General features: G+C 58.4%; 2 protein-coding genes across 2 annotated transcripts; both read right to left on the reverse strand.

Moving 5' to 3' along the window:
* Positions 1 to 14: 14 nt before the first annotated feature.
* On the reverse strand, positions 15 to 18,945 carry MUC4 (mucin 4, cell surface associated). The gene is made up of 26 exons (XM_048955226.1): positions 18,413 to 18,945; positions 8,551 to 17,236; positions 7,903 to 8,042; positions 7,565 to 7,729; positions 7,330 to 7,485; positions 7,109 to 7,252; positions 6,823 to 7,060; positions 6,320 to 6,685; positions 6,088 to 6,207; positions 5,702 to 5,904; positions 4,919 to 5,336; positions 4,687 to 4,788; positions 4,175 to 4,486; positions 3,807 to 4,128; positions 3,495 to 3,558; positions 3,248 to 3,407; positions 3,071 to 3,169; positions 2,779 to 2,961; positions 2,617 to 2,690; positions 2,355 to 2,419; positions 1,997 to 2,184; positions 1,666 to 1,834; positions 1,417 to 1,587; positions 714 to 751; positions 506 to 588; positions 15 to 336 (listed from the first exon to the last, which is right to left on the reverse strand). The coding sequence occupies exons 1-26, from the start codon at positions 18,818 to 18,820 to the stop codon at positions 280 to 282; spliced, it is 13,131 nt and encodes a 4,376-aa protein (XP_048811183.1). The 5' UTR covers positions 18,821 to 18,945; the 3' UTR covers positions 15 to 279.
* Positions 18,946 to 18,959: 14 nt separating this feature from the next.
* LOC125697715 (nascent polypeptide-associated complex subunit alpha, muscle-specific form-like) lies at positions 18,960 to 20,918 on the reverse strand. The gene is made up of 3 exons (XM_048955250.1): positions 20,450 to 20,918; positions 19,067 to 20,337; positions 18,960 to 18,974 (listed from the first exon to the last, which is right to left on the reverse strand). The coding sequence occupies exons 1-3, from the start codon at positions 20,871 to 20,873 to the stop codon at positions 18,960 to 18,962; spliced, it is 1,710 nt and encodes a 569-aa protein (XP_048811207.1). The 5' UTR covers positions 20,874 to 20,918.
* Positions 20,919 to 21,113: the final 195 nt, after the last annotated feature.

Here is a 21,113-nt window from a genome sequence, read left to right on the forward strand (position 1 = left end):
GCACACATCACTCAGCACAATGCCCTCATCTCATTTTTATTCTGATTTGTTCATAATGCAGTGTGATTGCTGGGTCTGGTTGCACCATGCTGGGGCACACTCCGTGATAGACACTCCTATGGATGACTCCAATCACTTCTTCAGGTCCTCTGCAGAAGATCCCATTGTTTGGTGACCCATGTCCTCGTGGCACAGCCATGTCCCACAGCCCTGTATGTTTCATCCCCTTCCTATGCCCGGAGCCCTACCTCACTGCCCCACTGCTGGGAGCAGAGCATGTTAGGGCTGCACAGTGCCTTGGCATGGAGGCAGGATGTGGGGTCTCTTGAACCGCATCTGCAAAAAGGGGCACAGGACAAGTGGTCTTCTAGTTGCACAATCCCTGCACTGAGACCCAGCAGCAGTGCAGATCCTGCTGTCCCCAGCATCCCGAGCAGACTTTGAGCCCTGGGACAAGGACACTGCTGTGCTGCCCCATACACAGGGACAGTGACCCCTGGCACACCTGGATGGATGGATCGATGGCCTGGAGCTGTGGTTCCCAGAGCCTTCCTGAGGCCTCTGCCCCCTCTTCTGCCTTCATCAGAGCTGGGATGGGGAAAAAGATCAGAGCTGGGGGAGCACTGTGGGGACAACTGGGGGGCATAGGGACACTCCACTGCCTGTTCTGTTGCTCAGAGCTGGGCTACAAAGCAGGCTGGGAGTGTACTCACAGGTGAACGGCCGCTCTCTCCAGAAGGTCCCCTTGGTCCTAGGAGAGGAGGACAGAATGGGGACAACATATCGGTGGGGCAGGAGAGCCCCTGTCTTGTGCTCAACCCCCCATGCGGGGAGCACTGACTGAATGTGGGGCTGTAGACAGGGATTGAGGAGGAAAAGCCCCAGCTCCTGCATACACCGCATTTCTTGCCTTGTCCCAAATGCAAACAAATGCTCTGGCACACTGGGGGCTCAGATGCAGAGCTTCCCACCCCACACATCCCATACCAAGGATAGGGTGCAGATGGGGATGGGTTGGTACTACTCCCCCAGCCAGCTCTGCCCCTGCAATGTGCTTTATTTCTTGCTCCAGACCTGCTCCTCCCAGCAACACATGAATTTCAGCGGAAATCATTTGGATGGCATTCAAATTAAAATCAACAGAAAGCCCTTCTGTAACCAAACACAGGGTGGGACAGGGAAGAAACATGACCGCTCTCAGACATGGAGAAGGAAGCTGTCACTCCTCACTGCAGCAGACAACTGCAAATAGGGTGGATGATGCTGAGCTCAGCCTCCTTCCCCAAAACACCCCTGTCCCGTACCTGGGATGGATTTTCCACTTTTTCAGCGTGGCAAAGCCTCTCCTGAAACCCATTCTTAACACCCTGCCCCACAGCACCCACATTATGGGCCCAGCCCCAATCCCTCGCTCACCTCCGGGGCTCCCGATGCCGACGGCAGAGCTGTGCAGCCAGACAGGCAGTGGAGAGCAGGAGGCAGAGCAGTGCCAGGGCCCCCACCATGATGCTGATGAAAGCAGCGAGGCTGACAGCGAGCTGCTCACAGTGAGCACCGCCCGGGGAGAAGATGGAGAAGGGCACGCAGCTGTGGAAGGGATGGAGATTTGGATACAGGGAGGGGTTGCTGTGTGGGTGGTGTTGCCCACCTCAGTGTCACAGCTACCTGCACGTGGGACCCTCAGGCAGGTGTTGGCAGTGGCCGCCGTGCTGGCAGTAGCCCTTCTTGCAGGGGGAGATGCAGATCAGTCCGCTTGTCCCCACATAGTCGAGCTGGTAACCCTCATAGCCATATAGCGAGCAGGAGAAGTAATGCTGCAGCTCAGGCACTGATACTGCAGAGGGATGGGTCCATGCATGGGGGTTTGGGGCAGCATCAATGCCTGCTGCATCCCCAGGACCCCTTGGTGGTGATCAGCACCAAACCATCTCCATCACAACCCCAGGGCAGGGGACAGCCACGGGAGTCCCATCACCCTTGGTACTGGGGCACTCACATTTCACCAGGTCCGTGATGTTGTCCAGGTGTAAGTGTGCAAAGTGTGCCAACTCCCGCCGTGCCCTCTGCCCGTTGAAAGCATTGGTGACGGCTACTGTCAGCTCCTCATTCAGGAACTGGATGACAAAGCTGCTGCTGTTGTAGGTAAATTTGGCCACCACAGCAAAGGTGAGGCCGTCAGCTGTCCTGCTGGGAGAGGAGCTGGCTGCTATCCTCAGTTTCCCCATGACTTATGGGGGAAAGAAGGGAGGGGGCTCACTGCTGTAAGGGTTTAGCAGTACTGGGGCTGGAAAAGCAGATCCGTAGGGGCAAAACTCTTTGTATTCTAAGCTCCGTCCTGTCTGCTCAGCACTCACATGCAGGTGATGTTGGTGTTGCTCCAAAATGCCTTCACCTCCAGAGAGCCCAGGATGGCTGAGACCTGTGCCAAGGGATTGGGTGGGAGATTTATGTGGGCTGAGATCCTACACCCCAGCCCCAATTGCCTCTCAGGCATGGGGCACGTGGAGCTGGATCCCCGGTGGTGGGGGTGGGGGGGTGGGTGGTAATGCAACAGCACCCCAACCTGCAGCGTCCCACCCATCCACAAGCCACAGCCCCTCCCCCACCACTACGCACAGTGGCATTGACTTCCTCAGCTGTGGCACTTTGCGTTGCCCTGACCCACAGCAGCACGCTCCTCTGGGGCAGATCTGGGGACAAAACTGCATTGGTGCCTTTGTGTCTCAGGGCTGGGTGAGTTGGGATGGGTGACAGCCCCATGTAGGACACAGCACCCACCTGCGCTGGCCAAGGGCGGAAAGTCCCCTCCTGCCACCACGCAGTGCCGGTCGGTAAATGCTGGGGGACACTCACAGGTGGGTGTACAGGAAGGGGGGTGCAGGTGGCAGCGTCCCCCGTTGCTGCAGAATCCCTCAGGGCAGGAGTGGGACCTGCAGGCAGTGCCACATCCCAGACCTTCCCCTGTGGGATGGGAGTACTTGATGCAGGAGGTAGACACTGCTTTTTGGAGCCAAGGTGTTCTGCTTGTTACCCCATACAAAGCTGTGCATCCCAGGATGTCTGCACTCACCTGCTGCATCGGCAGGGCAGGAGCAGGTATAGCTGCCCACAGTGTTGGTGCAGGTGAGGTTCCCCTGGCACGCTGTTTTCTGCACACACTCATCGATATCTGCAGTGCAATGCAGCATGGCACCGGGCGAAACACCTTGAGGCCCCAGTGTTCATTCCCATAATGAGCCCACATCACCTGCACAGTGCTGCCCATCGCCAGTCAGCCCAGGTGGGCAGGGACCACAGCCTGTGTGCGGGTCACAGCCCACCCCAGGGAAGCAGCCCTGAGCACAGGGGTCTGGTGCATGCTGGCAGAAGGGGCCCCAGTATCCATCGTCACACCTGCAGGCTGCCAGCTGCCAAGGGATTGTGACAGTAGCTTAGGGGACACGAGAACAGATGGGATGGGGTTGGTGGAGGGAGACATCCCAGAGCTTTGCTACCTGCAAGGAGGAGCTGGCGATGGTGGTCGTGCTGCTGTAGTCACACTGCTGGATGCTGCGGCAGCTGCACAGGGTGAAGCTGAGCTGCAGGAGGGCTGGGGGGAGGTGTGGGCTGACAGCCTGCAGGGTGATGCTGAGCGGGGCTGTCCCACGGGGCTCCCATGTCAGCATGCCATTCTCTGCAGGAAGCAGAGGAGGAGGGGGCACGTGGTAGTGGTCACGTCCCAGCCCTCCTGGAGGGGTTCCATCCAGAACCCAACATCTGTGCGCTGCCCGTCCTGCCCCCATCCTGTCCCCTCTCTCCATCCCTACCCGATATGTTGAGCTCTGATGAGATGTGAGGGACAAAGCGTACTCCCGGCCCCGTAGCTCGGTACTGCCTGGTGACTTGTTCTGTCCTGAATGCTGTGAGCAATGGGCTGCCAGTGATGACAGGAGGGAAGGAATCTGAGGGAAGAGCAGCCCTGTGTGCTCACCAAGAGTTCTTGGCATCTCTTGGTCAATGTACCTCGTAGTGATGAGGTGGCCCTGGGCAGACGTAGCCATGGCCACCCAACAAAATCCCTTCTGGGTGGCATCTCCCAGGCCTGAGTACCAGCCAGCTGTGCCATGCAATTCAAGACTTTGGTGGCATCTCCCAGGATTGGAGATGAGCCAGCTGTGCACTGCAACTCAAGAACTTGGTGGCATCTCTCTTGCCTCATATAGCCCCAGGGAGGGAGCAGGGCTCTTCCAGTTCCCCACACCCCACTTACCAAGTGCTGCCTTTCTCTTCTGATAGTCCTCCACCAGGCTCTGGGTGGCCAAGCCCAGGGCCACATCCCCTGTGCTCAGCATGTCATAGATGCACTCCCTGCAGCCGTGGCACTGCGAGGCTGCCAGCTGATATTGGGTTTTGTTCTCCTGTCGCAGCTGAGACAAGAAGATGGGGTTGAAGGCTGTTACTGGTGCAGCCAGGGGCTGGGCAAACAGGCTGTGCTCTCCAACAGCCCCTGCAAAAGAGCACATCATGAGTAGGACCTCGTGTTTTTAAAGCTAGCTCTTTTTAGGGCTGGATTCCATGTGATGGTAAAGAATTTGAAAGGCTCCCTTGGCACTAGTTTTGTTCAGTGTCCAAGCCTCTCCAGCCAGTGCATGGCCAGAAGATGCCGGAGCGTGGGATGGCCAGGCTGGTTCCCAAGCTCTGACTTACAGGTCATCCCATAGCTGAAGATATCTTCCTCACTGCTGTTTACAGGAATGTTAGTTCCATTTGGCATCTGGAAGTCATCTGCTGGGTTATGGTTCCATACACCTGATAGAAATTCACTGTGGGATTGGAGTCCCCAGTGTCTGCCAGCAGCGATGGGGTGGGAAGGGGACCTTGCCCCTGGCCCTGCAGCAGTGCTGGAGGACAGGTGAGAGGATGCTGGCAGAGTCCTCACCCAGCAGGCCTCTGGTGCCATTATGGTACTGCTCCAGCAGGCTGCATACCGCATTGAGCATCCCAGAGTTGGCTGAGACGGAGATGGAGATGGTCCCATCAAAGATGGCTGTGATGGAGGAGGTGTTGACCAGCAGGACACCGGGGCTGTAGTACACCTCAGCATCCATGTCTGCGAAAGAAGACACAGAAGGAGCCCACACAAGTCTGAGATCTGAAATGATGTCTCTGAATTCAGAGAGGGGAGCATTCCCAACCTCACTGGCCAAGTCCCTATGGGATGGGTACACCTCTGATCCTCCTTGGATACAATTAACATTTAACAGCATGTCCCCCTTACCTTGGGAGTAGGAAAACTGGATGGTTTCATAGTTCAGCAGAACTTGTACCTCATTAGAGCTCCCCAAGGTCCACTCAACCTGCAAATGGACAACTGCTCAGGATGTCCCTCCTGCTTGTCCCTCCCCACCCCCTGCAGAGGACAAACTGCTGGATGCTGTCCTCCCCCAGAAGAGGTGTTCATCCTGGAAGATGTGTTGGCACAATCCTTGCCCCAGCAAACACATGACGACACAGCTTTGATGGCTGCATGGGTAAGGATGGTGAGTGCTCTCCACTGCCACTGTCACAGGGCACATCTGGGTTACCACCACTGCTTGGTTGATCACCAACGGTTGACCATTGCAACATGTTGGCTCCGGGCTCAGAGCCCTCTCAAGGGCTGCTTTGGTGACAATGGGAGATATCACTTACCAAAATGGGTGCAGAGAGTAGCTCTACTCACTGTTGTGGTGGTGCTGGAGGTGTACTGGGCAACGAAGGCCATGAAGTTGCTGGCCCGGGCTGTACTGGTGCGGGCCATGCGCCCTTGCAGCACAAAGCTGGTGTGGGCATCACTGGCCAGCAGCAGCATGAAGTCCCCAAGTGCATTGAAGGTGTAGGTGAGGCCATCCAAGGTAGTGACATGGGGGTCCCCAAAGGCATTGGCTAGGGTCCGAAGGAAATGGAGTCGTTTTGAGAAGGGAGAGGAAAGCAAGCGCTGGTATCATTGCATGGAGGAAAGCAAACCACGGTGCTCAACAGTCTCCACTGGGATACTGCAAACCACAGCCTACATGGGTATGGCCATGCTATCTGCTCAGTGCCCTGCCACAGAGGAAGGGGACCTACCAGGGGTGGGTGGCACATATCCCTCACAGCCAGCTCTTGGTCTCTTCTCGCTGTACCTGGTGCAGAAATGAGGCTTCCCCACTTGCCGGCAGCACCATTCAAACGCCTCCAGCTCTTGGTCTGTGGGGATACAGTGGTTGGGTGTTGGGGATATGGGGGTCCCACTGTTCCTGCAGAGTGTAGGCAGACACTGCAGGTGTTTTAGGGCCGGGACAAGGCGGTGCCCACTCACTGTCTGAAAGATTGTTGGGTGGGCTCCAGAATCTCTCCTGCCATCCTTCCAAAAACCCTGCGCCGCGGTACACACACCGCACCCCAGCTCCCATCCGGCTGGGGGATGTGGTGCGCAGCACCATCACAGAGAGATCTGAAGTATTTTGGGGTACAGTGGTCACCCCAGGTGCAGGAGGGGACTCAGCGCTTCTGCTCCGGCGGTATCGGGGGTCCAGCTCTGCCTGGGGCCGTGAGCAGGGGCAGGGTGGCAGCTCCATGCTCCAGGTGGACGGTGATGGCTGTGCCTGCAGCCACGTCAGGCACTGCAGCCTGTAGTTCACCCGGCTGCGGTTGTCCAGCCGGAACAGCCACAGCCCACGCACATCTGGGGAGCAATAGGAAAAAAGAACAGCAGGACTGCAGCGACCACTGAAACCCCGCAGTGGGGCTTGTGCAAAAAAAGGGTCTCAACAGCCTCCATCCCACCCAGCAGTGAATTGAAGATCTCTCCTGGTGCCATACCAGTGCCGGAGCTGCGGTGCTGGTCTGGACGGTACCTAACAGCTGGTGGCTCTTCAGTCAGCTCACTGTTCTGGGCATAGCCATCACCACTAGGTAAAGAGAGGAGCTCTGGGGTTAGGGTTAGAGTTAGGTTAGGGTTATGTTCCTGCACCCAGTACACTGTGGGCAGGGGTTTCCAGTTGGGGCTGGGCAGCTTTGTGGGTTTTCCTTGGAGAGTGAAGCTTGAAATGGGACACAGCTACACTAGAGGAGAGAGCTGGGGCTATCTCTGGGGACACACACACACAAGGACACAGCACCTGGAGAAGCCGATGAGCGCGTCCCTGGCTGCCAGCCCGGCGTAGTCCCACTGCATGCCACCATCCTGGTACAGCAGCAAGGCAAAGGAGCGGCTGCCATCAGTGGAGAGCACCGCCTGGTACGTGTTGGTCTGGGGAACCCACAGAGCCCCATCAGCACCCCACTGCTGTGCCCCATCCATTGTTAGTGGCAGTTCCCCTTTGTCACCTGTGCATCATCCAGCTGGGACGGGTACGATGGAGCCTTCTCCCACGTCACCTTCAGGGTCCATTTAGCAGAGTATGGCACCCGCATGTATTTCTGAATCTTTGCTTCCACATCATGGATAATAGGATCTCGGATGGAGCCGAGGGTGGGGTACTCCTGTGGTTGCAGGGGGGTTTCAGTGGGTGAGGATTGGAGGCAGCAGGGTCACAGCCTGTAGGTGCCCAATGACCCTGACCTGGTACCAGGTTGTGCCAACACCACGAGAGAAATCTGCATCGTCCCAAAAGGCGGCCACCACGGGTAAAGCCTCGTGGCCACTGAAGCCCTGGGAAGGGGGGTGGGGGCTGGAGGGGACGTGGTTGTCCGTGGGAGGAAAAATGATTTGTCCGTTGTCTGTAAACTGAGCAGAATGACAGGTTAGGTTGCATCCATACATCCAAGAAGAAAAAAATCAATTTTAGGTGGTGAAAAATTAACATTAAATCAGGTTTCTGTCCCATTTGTGTGGGCTGTTTGATTTTTTTTTTCCTACTGAACAGGCTGCACATCCCTTATATAGGCATAAGAACTCACGTAGAGGGTGTCCCGCAGTGCCTTCCCCAAGGGGAACCCAATCTCGGGCTCCAGCAATGGGGAGTTAAAGTCCACTGTTCTCTGGATGCACTCTGTGTCCCCTTCCGCTGCGCCAAATGGGTACAGTGACACTGCTGGGACTGACACAGGCAGGACATTAATGGGGGAGGTTAGAAACAATTAAACAATTAACTTCTGCTCCAGTTTTCATTCTGCTCAGCTGCCTCCTCGCCCTGGGGTGTGATTTTGGTGGTGGGTCCCCCATCCCTGGTGGAATCCCAAGAGTCACCCTCAAGGATGCCCTCTCCCTCCTCCCCCCCCCCCCCCCAAAATGCCATCATGATATTTAACCCAATTTGGCTTTCTTTGTGGTGACTCAGGAGGCAGGGATTGCAACTGGAGGAAATGAGGCACTTCAGTCTCGGTGACTCTTCCGATTTTGGGCTGGAATGCTGTGAATAATGAACCTGATGTGAACCCTGGCACGTATGGTGAGGGGGGTGTGCCTACAGATGCTCATCGCCTCTGGGGTAAGAGCAAGGCTAGGGGCTGGGCAAGAACTTGAATTCTCTCCCTTAAGCTGTGAAAATAAGGCTGAGGGCCCCCTTCTCTCCTTCACGTTGGGAAAGGGGAAGAAAATCAACTTACCGAGCTCAGTGCCAGGCTTGGACACAGGATTCTGGGGGGTGGCATAAGTGGATGCCCCTGGTGCTATGATTGGTCCACTCTGTGCCCCTAAGCCTGGAGCTGCTCTGGTGGGGCTGCTGGCTGCTGGTATGCCCTTAGCAGGGCTGGACATGGCAGTAGATGCAGAGGTGGCCTTGTGGTTTGTCACTCTTAGGGCAGTGGGGACATCATGCATAGCAGAGGGGGACTGAGCACCACTGTTGGCCGTTGCCATAGGAGGTGACACCGTGGTGTGCCTGGTCACCATGGAGGTGTCAATGCTGGGTGAGCCAGCTGGTGTAATGGCATTGCTGGCGGGGATGGTGTTCTTCCAGGACATGCCTGTGGCTTCCCATGTGTCTGTGCTGGAATCCTCTAAGGCTGGGTCACGGGAACTGCTGGTGGCCTTGATGGGTGTCTCTGGGGTGACATGGGGGCTGTGTGGCCCCAGAGAGCTGCTAGAGACAGCAGAGGAGGGTGTTGTGACCATACCGAGAGAGGTATCTCTTGTTCCCACTGCTGGACCACTGGCACTGACGCTGGGTGTGACGGAGGGTGCCACCACTGCTGGACCAGTGAGACTGGCACTGGGTGTGATGGATGCCACCACAGTTGGTGTGGCAGAGGATGCCACCACTGCCAGACTGCTGTTCTGGAACACAAAAGGGGACACGCTCACATCTGGTTCAGCAGTGCTGCGGCTGAGGGCAGGGGACGGTGCTGTGACCGATGCCAGGGATGTGGGAGGACGTTGGCTGCCCACTGCAGATGGTGACACTGGGGTGGCCCTTCTGACACCCGGCTCAGCACCTCTGGCCATGGGGGTAGTGGCTGAGGAGGTGTTCATATCCCCTGTCACCTGAGCAGCACTATGGCTGCGGTTTGGCTTGGCCGTGCCTAGCTGAGTAGTGGTGCTGGCACTGAAAGGATATGGTGCTGGTAGTGCTGACACCGCAGAAGTGCTCGTAGTGTTGGCTGTGGGGATGAGGACACCCACTGTGGGGTTTTCAACTGGGATTGAGCCTGTTAATGCCTGTGGGTGGCTGCCCAATCCCAGGGCAACTGACCGCACCATTTGCCCAACTGTGCTGCCACTGGAGGATGCCACAGCAGGAACTGTGCTGGGGACCGTGCCCACGCTCAATCTCATCGAGGTGCCCTCAGTCGGCAGGACAGCAGTGCCTGTGGTGGCTTCAGCAGTGGTGGACTCTGTCTCAGCACTGCCCAGGGCTGCATACGGGATGGTGGGTACATGTGGTGCAGTGCTGACATCCATGGCCGTGCCTGATGTGCCTGGAGCTGCTGCAGTGGAGGCGTGGAGCTGAGAGGTGACACGGGGATGGGTGACGGCTGCGTCTCTGTGCAGCCCATCTCCAGATGTTCCAGGGGCTGGCAGCCCAGGAGCTGTGGCCTCACTGACAACGTCATCGGCAGGAGAAGTGATTGTTGCAGAGGCTGTGCCTGGGGGGATCATGGTCCCTGATTTCTGTATTCCAACATGATGCAGAGACGCTGTGGTTGCTGGCACAGTGGGAGATGTGACACGGTCAGGCGTGGTTGGTGCAGGCTCGGTGTTCCCCGCAGTGATGCTGGCTGCTGTGACAAGAGGAGAGGTGGCCTCATCCAGCCCTGCTGTCACCTCCTGGGACTGGCGCACAGCGGCTGTGTGCAGCTCAGCTGGGGTCCAGGTGAGGGAGTGGGGTGATGTCCCTGTGCTGCGTTGGACATCAGACAGCACCACGGTCTGTTCTGTCCCCAGTGTCTTCTCTGTGGTGCCAACACGGTGAGGCTGCACCAACAAATCATTACCAGTCGCTGTGCTGGTGGCTGAGGAAGGTGCTTCTGTTCCCAGCACCAGAGGAGTTGCAGGGGCAAGTGTCGCAGGTGGTGACAAACTGTCACTGGGTGCTGGGACATCTCCTGTCAGCATGCTGCTGTCACTCACGTGTTCCTTGTCTGTGATCCCTTCTTGTAGAGGCACAGATGTTCCTGGTGCAGGCTGCCCAGTGGTGCTCTGCAGAGCTCCGGGTGACCCCACAGACATTGTGGGAGCTGTGCTGCTGCTCAGTGACACTGAGGCGCTCGTCCACTTCTCCATGGGTACAAGTGGAGATGCTGACAGTGTGCCCATGGCTGGTTCATAGGAGTCAGAGCCAAAACTTGGAGTCACAGTAACAGCTACCCATCCAGAGGTGCTGCTGGCAGGGTGGATAGCAGGGGTACCTGTCACTGCCGAGGTCCTGCTGCTGTACCCTCCTCCAGGGACACCATCTGGCAGCGACACATCAGCTACCACACTGGAGACCGTCCCCACATCCAGCCCCATCAGGGTGCCCGCAGTCGGCAGGACAGCAGTGCCTGTGATGGCTTCAGCAGTGGTGGACTCTGTCTCAGCACTGCCCAGGGCTGCATATGGGGTGGTGGGTACACGTGGTGCAGTGCTGACATCCATGGCCGTGCCTGATGTGCCTGGAGCTGCTGCAGTGGAGGCATGGAGCTGAGAGGTGACACGGGGATGGGTGACGGCTGCGTCTCTGTGCAGCCCATCTCCAGATGTTCCAGGGGCTGGCAGCCCAGGGGCTGTGGCCTCACTGACAACGTCATCGGCAGGAGAAGTGATTGTTGCAGAGGCTGTGCCTGGGGGGATCATGGTCCCTGATTTCTGTATTCCAACATGATGGAGAGACCCTGTGGTTGCTGGCAGAGTGGGAGATGTGACACGGTCAGGCGTGGTTGGTGCAGGCTCGGTGTTCCCCGCAGTGATGCTGGCTGCTGTGACAAGAGGAGAGGTGGCCTCATCCAGCCCTGCTGTCACCTCCTGGGACTGGTGCACAGCGGCTGTGTGCAGCTCAGCTGGGATCCAGGTGAGGGAGTGGGGTGATGTCCCTGTGCTGCGTTGGACATCAAACAGCACCACGGTCGGTTCTGTCCCCAGTGTCCTCTCTGTGGTGCCAACACGGTGAGGCTGCACCAACCCATCGTTATCAATTGCTGTGCTGGTAGCTGAGGAAGGTGCTTCTGTTAGCAGCACCAGAGGAGTTGCAGGGGCGAGTGTCACAGGTGGTGACAAACTGTCACTGGGTGCTGGGACATCTCCTGTCAGCATGCTGCTGTCACTCACGTGTTCCTTGTCTGTGATCCCTTCTTGTAGAGGCACAGATGTTCCTGGTGCAGGCTGCCCAGTGGTGCTCTGCAGAGCTCCGGGTGACCCCACAGACATTGTGGGAGCTGTGCTGCTGCTCAGTGGCACTGAGGCGCTCGTCCACTTCTCCATGGGTACAAGTGGAGATGCTGACAGTGTGCCCATGGCTGGTTCATAGGAGTCAGAGCCAAAACTTGGAGTCACAGTAACAGCTACCCATCCAGAGGTGCTGCTGGCAGGGTGGATAGCAGAGGCATCTGTCACTGCCGAGGTCCTGCTGCTGTACCCTCCTCCAGGGACACCATCTGGCAGCGACACATCAGCTACCACACTGGAGACCGTCCCCACATCCAGCCCCATCAGGGTGCCCTCAGTCGGCAGGACAGCAGTGCCTGTGATGGCTTCAGCAGTGATGGACTCTGTCTCAGCACTGCCCAGGGCTGCATATGGGGTGGTGGGTACATGTGGTGCAGTGCTGACATCCATGGCCGTGCCTGATGTGCCTGGAGCTGCTGCAGTGGAGGCATGGAGCTGAGAGGTGACACGGGGATGGGTGACGGCTGCGTCTCTGTGCAGCCCATCTCCAGATGTTCCAGGGGCTGCCAGCCCAGGAGCTGTGGCCTCACTGACAACGTCAATGGCAGGAGGAGTGATTGTTGCAGAGTCTGTGCCTGAGGGGATCATGGTCCCTGATTTCTGTATTCCAACATGATGCGGAGACGCTGTGGTTGCTGGCACAGTGGGAGATGTGACACGGTCAGGCGTGGTTGGTGCAGGCTCGGTGTTCCCCGCAGTGATGCTGGCTGCTGTGACAAGAGGAGAGGTGGCCTCATCCAGCCCTGCTGTCACCTCCTGGGACTGGCGCACAGCGGCTGTGTGCAGCTCAGCTGGGATCCAGGTGAGGGAGTGGGGTGATGTCCCTGTGCTGCGTTGGACATCAGACAGCACCACGGTCTGTTCTGTCCCCAGTGTCCATTTTGCAGTGTCACCATGGTGAGGCTGCACCAACCCATCGTTACCAGTCGCTGTGCTGGTGGCTGAGGAAGGTGCTTCTGTTCCCAGCACCAGAGGAGTTGCAGGGGCATGTATCACTGCAGGAGACAAATCTGCACTGGGCATTGGGACGTCACCTGTCACTAATCTGGTGGCACGCATATGCTCCTTAGTCACTGTTATCTCTTGCAGAGGCACAGCTCTTCCTGCTGTGGGCTTCCCAGCAGTGCTCTGCAGAGCACTGTGTTCTCCCTCAGACATCATGGGAGTGGTGCTGCTGCCGAGTGGCACTGAGGTGCTTGTCCCCTTCTCTGTGGGGGCACGTGGAACTGGAGACAGCGTGTCTGTGCCTGGTCCATATGGGTTACTCCCAAACCCTGTGGTCACTGTTCCTGCTGCCCTTCCAAAAGTGGTGCCACCGGGGTGAGCAGCAGGGGTACCTGTCACTGCCGAGGTCCTGCTGCTGTACCCTCCTCCAGGGACACCATCTGGCAGCAACACATCAGCTACCACACTGGAGACCATCCCCACGTCCAGCCCCGTCAGGGTACCCTCAGTCGGCAGGACAGCAGTGTCTGTGGTGGCTTCAGCAGTAGTGGACTGTGTCACAGCACTGCCCAGGGCTGCATACGGGATGGTGGGTACACGTGGTGCAGTGCTGACATCCATGGCCGTGCCTGATGTGCCTGGAGCTGCTGCAGTGGAGGCATGGAGCTGAGAGGTGACACGGGGATGGGTGACGGCTGCGTCTCTGTGCAGCCCATCTCCAGATGTTCCAGGGGCTGTGGCCTCAATGACAACGTCAATGGCAGGAGGAGTGATTGTTGCAGAGGCTGTGCCTGGGGGGATCATGGTCCCTGATTTCTGCGTTCCAACATGATGGAGAGACGCTGTGGTTGCTGGCACAGTGGGAGATGTGACACAGTCAGGCGTGGTTGGTGCAGGCTCGGTGTTCCCCGCAGTGATGCTGGCTGCTGTGACAAGAGGAGAGGTGGCCTCATCCAGCCCTGTTGTCACCTCCTGGGACTGGTGCACAGCGGCTGTGTGCAGCTCAGCTGGGATCCAGGTGAGGGAGTGGGGTGATGTCCCTGTGCTGCGTTGGACATCAGACAGCACCACGGTCGGTTCTGTCCCCAGTGTCCTCTCTGTGGTGCCAACACGGTGAGGCTGCACCAACCCATCGTTATCAATTGCTGTGCTGGTAGCTGAGGAAGGTGCTTCTGTTAGCAGCACCAGAGGAGTTGCAGGGGCAAGTGTAGCAGGTGGTGACAAACTGTCACTGGGTGCTGGGACATCTCCTGTCAGCATGCTGCTGTCACTCACGTGTTCCTTGTCTGTGATCCCTTCTTGTAGAGGCACAGATGTTCCTGGTGCAGGCTGCCCAGTGGTGCTCTGCAGAGCTCCGGGTGACCCCACAGACATTGTGGGAGCTGTGCTGCTGCTCAGTGACACTGAGGCGCTCGTCCACTTCTCCATGGGTACAAGTGGAGATGCTGACAGTGTGCCCATGGCTGGTTCATAGGAGTCAGAGCCAAAACTTGGAGTCACAGTAATACCTACCCATCCAGAGGTGCTGCTGGCAGGGTGGATAGCAGAGGCATCTGTCACTGCCGAGGTCCTGCTGCTGTACCCTCCTCCAGGGACACCATCTGGCAGTGACACAGCAGCTACCACACTGGAGACCGTCCCCACATCCAGCCCCGTCAGGGTGCCCTCAGTCGGCAGGACAGCAGTGTCTGTGGTGGCTTCAGCAGTGGTGGACTCTGTCTCAGCACTGCCCAGGGCTGCATACGGGATGGTGGGTACATGTGGTGCAGTGCTGACATCCATGGCCGTGCCTGATGTGCCTGGAGCTGCTGCAGTGGAGGCATGGAGCTGAGAGGTGACACGGGGATGGGTGACGGCTGCGTCTCTGTGCAGCCCATCTCCAGATGTTCCAGGGGCTGCCAGCCCAGGGGCTGTGGCCTCACTGACAACGTCATCGGCAGGAGGAGTGATTGTTGCAGAGGCTGTGCCTGGGGGGATCACGGTCCCTGATTTCTGTATTCCAACACGATGTGGAGACCCTGTGGTTGCTTGCACAGTGGGAGATGTGACACGGTCAGGCGTGGTTGGTGCAGGCTCGGTGTTCCCCGCAGTGATGCTGGCTGCTGTGACAAGAGGAGAGGTGGCCTCATCCAGCCCTGCTGTCACCTCCTGGGACTGGCGCACAGCGGCTGTGTGCAGCTCAGCTGGGGTCCGGGTGAGGGAGTGGGGTGATGTCCCTGTGCTGCGTTGGACATCAGACAGCACCACGGTCGGTTCTGTCCCTGGTGTCCTCTCTGCGGTGCCAACACGGTGAGGCTGCACCAACCCATCGTTATCAATTGCTGTGCTGGTGGCTGAGGAAGGTGCTTCTGTTCCCAGCACCAGAGGAGTTGCAGGGACATGTATCACTGCAGGAGACAAATCTGCACTGGGCATTGGGATGTCACCTGTCACCAATCTGGTGGCACGCATATGCTCCTCAGTCGCTGTTATCTCTTGCAGAGGCACAGCTCTTCCTGGTGTGGGCTTCCCAGCAGTGCTCTGCAGGGCTTTGGGTGACCCTACAGTCTTCATGGGAGCAGAGCTGCTGCCGAGTGGCACTGAGCTGCCTGTCCCCTTCTCTGTGGGGGCATGTGGAGCTGGAGACAGCGTGGCTGTGCCTGGTCCATATGGGTCGCTCCCAAACCCTGTGGTCACTGTTCCTGCTGCCCCTCCAAAAGTGGTGCCACTGGGGTGAGCAGCAGGGGTACCTGTCACTGCCGAGGTTCTGCTGCTGTACCCTCCTCCAGGGACACCATCTGGCAGCAACACATCAGCTACCACACTGGAGATCATCCCCACATCCAGCCCCATCAGGGTGCCCTCAGTCGGCAGGACAGCAGTGTCTGTGGTGGCTTCAGCAGTGGTGGACTCTGTCTCAGCACTGCCCAGGGCTGCATACGGGATGGTGGGTACAAGTGGTGCAGTGCTGACATCCATGGCCGTGCCTGATGTGCCTGGAGCTGCTGCAGTGGAGGCATGGAGTTGAGAGGTGACACGGGGATGGGTGACGGCTGCGTCTCTGTGCAGCCCATCTCCAGATGTTCCAGGGGCTGAGGCCTCACTGACAACATCAATGGCAGGAGGAGTGATTGTTGCAGAGGCTGTGCCTGGGGGGATCATGGTCCCTGATTTCTGTATTCCAACACGATGTGGAGACCCTGTGGTTGCTGGCACAGTGGGAGATGTGACACGGTCAGGCGTGGTTGGTGCAGGCTCGGTGTTCCCCGCAGTGATGCTGGCTGCTGTGACAAGAGGAGAGGTGGCCTCATCCAGCCCTGCTGTCACCTCCTGGGAAAGGTGCACTGCAGCTTTGTGCAGCTCAGCTGGGATCCAGGTGAGGGAGTGGGGTGATGTCCCTGTGCTGCGTTGGACATCAGACAGCACCACGGTCGGTTCTGTCCCCAGTGTCCTCTCTGCGGTGCCAACACGGTGAGGCTGCACCAACCCATCGTTACCAGTCGCTGTGCTGGTGGCTGAGGAAGGTGCTTCTGTTAGCAGCACCAGAGGAGTTGCAGGGGCATGTATCACTGCAGGAGACAAATCTGCACTGGTCTTTGGGACGTTACCTGTCACCAATCTGGTGCCAAGCATATGCTCCTCAGTTGCTGTTATCTCTTGCAGAGGCACAACTCTTCCTGGTGTGGGCTTCCCAGCAGTGGTGCTCTGCAGAGCACTGTGTTCTCCCTCAGACTTCATGGGAGTGGTGCTGCTGCCCAGTGGCACTGAGCTGCCTGTCCCTTCCCCTGCAGGGGCATGTGGAGCTGGAGACAGCGTGGCTGTGCCTGGCCCATATGGGTCGCTCCCAAACCCTGCGGTCACTGTTCCTGCTGCCCCTCCAAAAGTGGCGCCACTGGGGTGAGCAGCAGGGGTACCTGTCACTGCCGAGGTTCTGCTGCTGTACCCTCCTCCAGGGACACCATCTGGCAGTGACACAGCAGCTACCACACTGGAGATCATCCCCACATCCAGCCCCATTAGGGTGCCCTCAGTCGGCAGGACAGCAGTGTCTGTGGTGGCTTCAGCAGTGGTGGACTCTGTCTCAGCACTGCCCAGGGCTGCATACGGGATGGTGGGTACATGTGGTGCAGTGCTGACATCCATGGCCGTGCCTGATGTGCCTGGAGCTGATGCAGTGGAGGCATGGAGCTGAGAGGTGACACGGGGATGGGTGACGGCTGCGTCTCTGTGCAGCCCATCTCCAGATATTCCAGGGGCTGCCAGCCCAGGGGCTGTGGCCTCACTGACAACGTCATCGGCAGGAGAAGTGATTGTTGCAGAGGCTGTGCCTGGGGGGATCATGGTCCCTGATTTCTGTATTCCAACATGATGGAGAGACCCTGTGGTTGCTGGCACAGTGGGAGATGTGACACGGTCAGATGTGGTTGGTGCAGGCTCGGTGTTCCCCGCAGTGATGCTGGCTGCTGTGACAAGAGGAGAGGTGGCCTCATCCAGCCCTGCTGTCACCTCCTGGGAAAGGTGCACAGCGGCTGTGTGCAGCTCAGCTGGGATCCAGGTGAGGGAGTGGGGTGATGTCCCTGTGCTGCGTTGGACATCAGACAGCACCACGGTCGGTTCTGTCCCTGGTGTCCTCTCTGCGTTGCCAACACGGTGAGGCTGCACCAACCCATCGTTATCAATTGCTGTGCTGGTAGCTGAGGAAGGTGCTTCTGTTCCCAGCACCAGAGGAGTTGCAGAGACATGTATCACTGCAGGAGACAAATCTGCACTGGGCATTGGGACATTACCTGTCACTAATCTGGTGGCAAGCATATGCTCCTTAGTCACTGTTATCTCTTGCAGAGGCACAGCTCTTCCTGGTGTGGGCTTCACAGCAATGCTCTGCAGAGCACTGTGTTCTCCCTCAGACATCATGGAAGTGGTGCTGCTGCCGAGTGGCACTGAGGTGCTTGTCCCCTTCTCTGTGGGGGCACGTGGAGCTGGAGACAGCGTGGCTGTGCCTGGTCCATATGGGTTGCTCCCAAACCCTGCGGTCACTGTTCCTGCTGCCCTTTCAAAAGTGGTGACACTGGGGTGAGAAGCAGGGGTACCTGTCACTGCCGAGGTCCTGCTGCTGTACCCTCCTCCAGGGACACCATCTGGCAGCGACACATCAGCTACCACACTGGAGACCATCCCCACATCCAGCCCCGTCAGGGTGCCCTCAGTCGGCAGGACAGCAGTGCCTGTGATGGCTTCAGCAGTGATGGACTCTGTCTCAGCACTGCCCAGGGCTGCATACGGGGTGGTGGGTACATGTGGTGCAGTGCTGACATCCATGGCCGTGCCTGATGTGCCTGGAGCTGCTGCAGTGGAGGCATGGAGCTGAGAGGTGACACGGGGATGGGTGACGGCTGCGTCTCTGTGCAGCCCATCTCCAGATGTTCCAGGGGCTGCCAGCCCAGGGGCTGTGGCCTCACTGACAACGTCAATGGCAGGAGGAGTGATTGTTGCAGAGGCTGTGCCTGGGGAGATCATGGTCCCTGATTTCTGTATTCTAACATGATGCAGAGACCCTGTGGTTGCTGGCACAGTGGGAGATGTGACACGGTCAGATGTGGTTGGTGCAGGCTCGGTGTTCCCCGCAGTGATGCTGGCTGCTGTGACAAGAGGAGAGGTGGCCTCATCCAGCCCTGCTGCCACCTCCTGGGACTGGCGCACAGCAGCTGTGTGCAGCTCAGCTGGGATCCAGGTGAGGGAGTGGGGTGATGTCCCTGTGCTGCGTTGGACATCAGACAGCACCACGGTCGGTTCTGTCCCTGGTGTCCTCTCTGCGGTGCCAACATGGTGAGGCTGCACCAACCCATCGTTATCAATTGCTGCGCTGGTGGCTGAGGAAGGTGCTTCTGTTCCCAGCACCAGAGGAGTTGCAGGGACATGTATCAGTGCAGGAGACATATCTGCACTGGGTGTTGGGACGTCACCTGTCACCAATCTGGTGGCACGCATATGCTCCTCAGTCACTGCTATCTCTTGCAGAGGCACAGCTCTTCCTGCTGTGGGCTTCCCAGCAGTGCTCTGCAGGGTTTTGGGTGACCCTACAGTCTTCATGGGAGCAGAGCTGCTGCCCAGTGGCACTGAGCTGCCTGTCCCCTTCTCTGTGGGGGCATGAGGAGCTGGAGACAGCGTGGCTGTGCCTGGCCCATATGGGTTGCTCCCAAACCCTGCGGTCACTGTTCCTGCTGCCTTTTCAAAAGTGGTGACACTGGGGTGAGAAGCAGGGGTACCTGTCACTGCCGAGGTCCTGCTGCTGTACCCTCCTCCAGGGACACCATCTGGCAGCAACACATCAGCTACCACACTGGAGACCGTCCCCACATCCAGCCCCATCAGGGTACCTTCAGTCAGCAGGACAGCAGTACCTGTGGTGGCTTCAGCAGTGATGGACTCTGTCGCAGCACTGCCCAGGGCTGCATACGGGGTGGTGGGTACACGTGGTGCAGTGCTGACATCCATGGCCGTGCCTGATGTGCCTGGAGCTGCTGCAGTGGAGGCATGGAGCTGAGAGGTGACACGGGGATGGGTGACGGCTGCGTCTCTGTGCAGCCCATCTCCAGATGTTCCAGAGGCTGCCAGCCCAGGGGCTGTGGCCTCACTGACAACATCAATGGCAGGAGGAGTGATTGTTGCAGAGGCTGTGCCTGGGGGGATCATGGTCCCTGATTTCTGCATTCCAACATGATGCAGAGACCCTGTGGTTGCTGGCACAGTGGGAGATGTGACACGGTCAGGCGTGGTTGGTGCAGGCTCGGTGTTCCCCGCAGTGATGCTGGCTGCTGTGACAAGAGGAGAGGTGGCCTCATCCAGCCCTGCTGTCACCTCCTGGGAAAGGTGCACAGCGGCTGTGTGCAGCTCAGCTGGGATCCAGGTGAGGGAGTGGGGTGATGTCCCTGTGCTGCGTTGGACATCAGACAGCACCACGGTCGGTTCTGTCCCCAGTGTCCATTTTGCAGTGTCACCATGGTGAGGCTGCACCAACCCATCGTTACCAGTCGCTGCGCTGGTGGCTGAGGAAGGTACTTCTGTTCCCAGCACCAGAGGAGTTGCAGGGGCATGTATCACTGCAGGAGACAAATCTGCACTGGGTGTTGGGACGTCACCTGTCACCAATCTGGTGGCAAGCATATGCTCCTTAGTCACTGTTATCTGTTGCAGAGGGAGAGCTGATCCTGGTGTGGGCTTCTCAGCGGTGCTCTGCAGAGCACTGTATTCTCCCTCAGACTTCATGGGAGTGGTGCTGCTGCCCAGTGGCATTGGGGGGCCTGTCTCGTTCTCCATAGGTACACGTGGAGCTGGGGACAGCGTGGTTGTGTCTAGCTCTGTATGCCTGCTCCCATGGGTAACAGCCATTTTGTGCCCTGTAGGCACAGGGGATGAGATCTGAGTGGTGCCAGGAGCCATGGGGACACTGGTCATCCAGTCAGTTTGCTTTGGGTAGGCAAGCCCTGCCTGGGGACTGTCCCATCCTGACACCCCTCCAGAGACTGCTGCACTAGAAGGCATCTCCTGCTCCTTGCTGGGGCTCATGGGGTCCAGTGCTGCCAGCACCATCTGTGGCACTGCACTGCCTGTGAGGAGACAGAAAGCAATTCCACCCATACCAACCCCTGAGTATGCTGCTCACCCAAGCACGGGACTGAGCTCTCTGGTGGGCAGGGATCAGCTCCAACCTGGCATTACCTGAACCATCTCCGAGGACAGAAGGCTGCTCTGTTCGGCCAGGGGTTAGCTGGCACATGCCCAGCTCGGGCACAGTGGGTGACATATCCCGAAGTTGCTCGGCACTGATGCTGTCAGGCACGCGGGAGCTGCCAACCGGCTCTGCTGGGTCCTGTGCTGGGACAAGGGGCTCCATGCCTGCTGCTCCCGCATTCCCTAGTGGGGCTTGGGTGTGAGCAAGGGCAGGCTGAGCAATAAGCCCTTTGCTTCCCACTGTAATCCATTGGGTGCCCATCTCTCCTCCCCACCATGCAGGCTGCTGCAGGACAGATCCCCGTGCCTCCTTGTGGTGTGTCCGGCTGCCCCGGTGACGCAGACGACCCCGGCACTCACCTGGCAGCACCCAGAGTCCCCACAGCACCCAGCTCCACAGCAGCTGCACCATGGTGTGGCCACAAAGGCTCCCAGCACCGCTGGCACCTCCTCACTGTCTGAGGACCAGTGATGCAATGAGGCGGCTCCTCCGGTGAGCACTGCCCTGTGCCAGCCCTCATCCAGCTGCCACTGCCATATGGGGATGCCACATGCCACCAAAAACTCCCCAAGCCCATAGAGACAGCCATGCCCCAGCCCTGAGGGTGTGCTGGTGGCTGGGGTTATCTCTTTAGTCGTTGCATTAGCTATG

This window comes from Lagopus muta, chromosome 9 (assembly GCF_023343835.1).
Source record: "Lagopus muta isolate bLagMut1 chromosome 9, bLagMut1 primary, whole genome shotgun sequence".
In the NCBI taxonomy this organism is placed as follows: Eukaryota; Metazoa; Chordata; class Aves; order Galliformes; family Phasianidae; genus Lagopus; species Lagopus muta.